The sequence below is a fragment of the Chaetura pelagica genome, unplaced genomic scaffold, assembly GCF_000747805.2.
Source record: "Chaetura pelagica isolate M959 unplaced genomic scaffold, ChaPel_1.0 scaffold48, whole genome shotgun sequence".
NCBI lineage: Eukaryota > Metazoa > Chordata > Aves > Apodiformes > Apodidae > Chaetura > Chaetura pelagica.
This window is the reverse complement of record NW_009954241.1, coordinates 533,832-536,572: the sequence shown is the minus strand read 5'-3', so window position 1 is coordinate 536,572 and position 2,741 is coordinate 533,832. Positions and strand designations below refer to the sequence as shown.

The 2,741-nt window shown below is 40.8% G+C and overlaps 1 protein-coding gene across 1 annotated transcript in view; it reads right to left on the bottom strand.

The window, feature by feature from the left end:
- Positions 1-575: 575 nt before the first annotated feature.
- Positions 576-2,741, bottom strand: part of GPR65 (G protein-coupled receptor 65) — an 8,113-nt gene continuing 5,947 nt past the window's right edge. The window contains exon 2 of the mRNA XM_010003741.1: positions 576-624. Within this exon, the coding sequence (XP_010002043.1) occupies positions 576-624 (49 nt within the window). The remainder of the gene's footprint in view (positions 625-2,741) is intronic.

Below are 2,741 nucleotides of genomic sequence, written 5' to 3'. Positions count from 1 at the left end.
TCAGGGCTGAGTATTTCCTTACTAAAAGGAGCTGATTTTAAACTGCTAAATACTACTGCCTACATGTATTTCCTGCTTTTCACAAAAAAAAATCATCATCCTCTAAGTGTGAACACTAGACTTATCGATGAAATGTGCTACTCAAACAGAACATGGGGAACTACAACAGCTGCAAATGTTGATGTGAGGTTAAATGTTGAGTCACTGCTAATGCCTTCAGAATCCATTGCAGTACCTTACTACTTCTGCTATATTATGAGGTCTCATAGTGATATGTGGACTGGGTTGAGACACTGCATTGTGCACCATCAGCCATACAAATGGGGAAGGAAGATTGGTACTGATCACGTCAAAACAGCTGTCCAAGAAATTACATCCTGTATTTCACATGTTTCTGGCACTAACTCTGCAACAAATGTGAATGCAGTATTGTTCCACTGTAGGTTCTTAGGCTGGTTATGCTACACAGCACCTGCAGTAGGTTCGCATATGCTGACTGCGCTGCCAGTGACACGTGCTCATTCTCTGCGTGCCAGGAAAGAGAGCTCACTTCTGCCTGAACAGGATTGCATACTTCAAACTTTTCTGGGTTTTTTTGCTGTGCTGCATTCTGAGGAACAGAAACTTTAGTTTACTGAGGAATATTTATTGTGTTGCACTCCATGAGGATAAGAAAAGAAGATGGGTGAAGCCATGTGTTTATTCCCTCTTCTGAGAACACAATGAATCTCAGGAATTGCTTCATAGATATTTGGCATAGTTAGATTTCCTCCTCTCATCTATGAATTAGGGCTTTTAACCTTCCTTCTTATTAAGGAGTCTCTGAGTCTCCTAAGGTGAAAAGATACCTCAGAAGATGAGTTGCCATAAGCCAGCCCTTTTGCGAGACTCCAGAGATACCATATGTGAGATCTGGTGCCTCCAACTATGATACTAGTAGAAAGAGTGGGGTCTCAAGAGAAGGAGAGGAAAACAGCAGGTAAGAGCTGTGTCCTGAGGCCATTGGCTCTGCACTCTCAAAAGTAATTTGTTGTGTGTCTGGATGGACTGCAGAAAGCTGGAGAGCAGGAGACTGTAAAAACTGTGGAGCCAGGAGGGTGACTTGATGTGGGTGCTGAACTGCTTTGGCTCAGTTTTTCACCTACAACGGGAAAAGGACAATGTATGGACCTCTCCTTTATAGTGTAGCTTTCTGGATTTAGTACTTGCCACATCTGCTAAGGTACCAGCTAGCAGATGGATGAAACTGAGGAGACAATTTTTTCCAGTGGCTTAATATATTCTTGAGTCAGGGCTGGGTTTGAGACACAAACTTTGTGCTAAAATGCTAGAAATTTGAAACAAAATTGTTCCTGGGTGAAGTTCTTCATACAGGGTTGGAAAAGCTTTTATACAGCAAGAAATGACAGGTAAGGTCAAGGTTCTACAAGGAATATAGCACAAATTTGGGGATATTAGGACCTGCTCTTGGGAAAAGCTTGTGAAAATTGTTGCTTAAGATAAATGAAGTTCAGTATCTCACCTGAAAGGCAACGTGCCACATCTAGGTGATCTGATAAGCCATAGAGAAAACCTTGATAAGTCATGTGCTGCACACCTATCTTAATTATGTTACTTAGTATGTAATGAAGATAAAACTAAACATGATGTTTATATATCTATTTATATATGATTTGACACCTGTAGAGTGTCTGGGTGTGCTTTTACCCAATTTGTCACCACCTCAATGGGTAATCCAGCAACAGATTTTGACTTTATTAGGAAAACAAAACAATGGGGAAAAAAAATAATATATTTTGTCCTTGGTATTGAATCTTTAAGCAAGTAATTTCTGTGGCAATATTACTTCTCAAAATACTAAATTTAAAGTAACAGATCCTAAGAACTACCTCAGCTCTTTCTTTTTTTTTTAATTTTTTCTCACACTCCATTTGAAAAAGCTGGGAGCCTGTACTCCAGTTACCAAAATTCTAAAAAATAATTTATTTATTTTTTTCCAGATGTTTCACACCTCCCACTATGACGTGCATTCCCATTAAATGTTAGTGATGTAATTAGTATATATATGTGCACTCTGATGTTTAATGAGAGATGCTATGGGTCACACATTCCAGCAAAGCTGTGCTCAGGCTGGATGGAGGCTGTAGGTGATACATGCTGCTGACAGTGCCTCTGGGCCAGCACAGATGACGATCTATTCCTTGGGCAGTGTCATTGTCATCCAACTGGATCAGGCATTTAATGTGTAATTTCATATGGTCTTTGCTTTACTGTTTCCTGCTTGTTTTTTGTGTGTGTTGTTGAGTTTTTGTTGTTGATTTGGTTTTGTTTGTTGTGTTTTGTTTGGGTTTTGTTGTTTGTTTGTTTGTCTGTCTTTGTGTTTTTTTTTTTCTGCAAGCCCCAGTCCAGATCAGACTAATAATGTCTTTCTATGGTATTACAAGATTAGGTGAAATAGCTTGGTAACTTTTAATTCCTAGCTAAGCAGCCAAAGCCTCCCTGTGTCAGCTTAGGCTAGCTATTTCTAGTAACACAGCCTTTGTGGTGCAGCAGTGCCCCACATCAGATGTCACTGATGCATCACTATCAGATGTCACCTTGGATCAGTGCTGTCAGAGGCAGCAGAGCAGGCAGCCTTGAGCAGGGCTGAGCTGCTGCCTCACAGGGCTCTGGGACCACAACGAGCTGCTGTCTCACGCAGAAGGAAAACCCTGGCAATTGGCAGCACAAGCCGGTGGGTT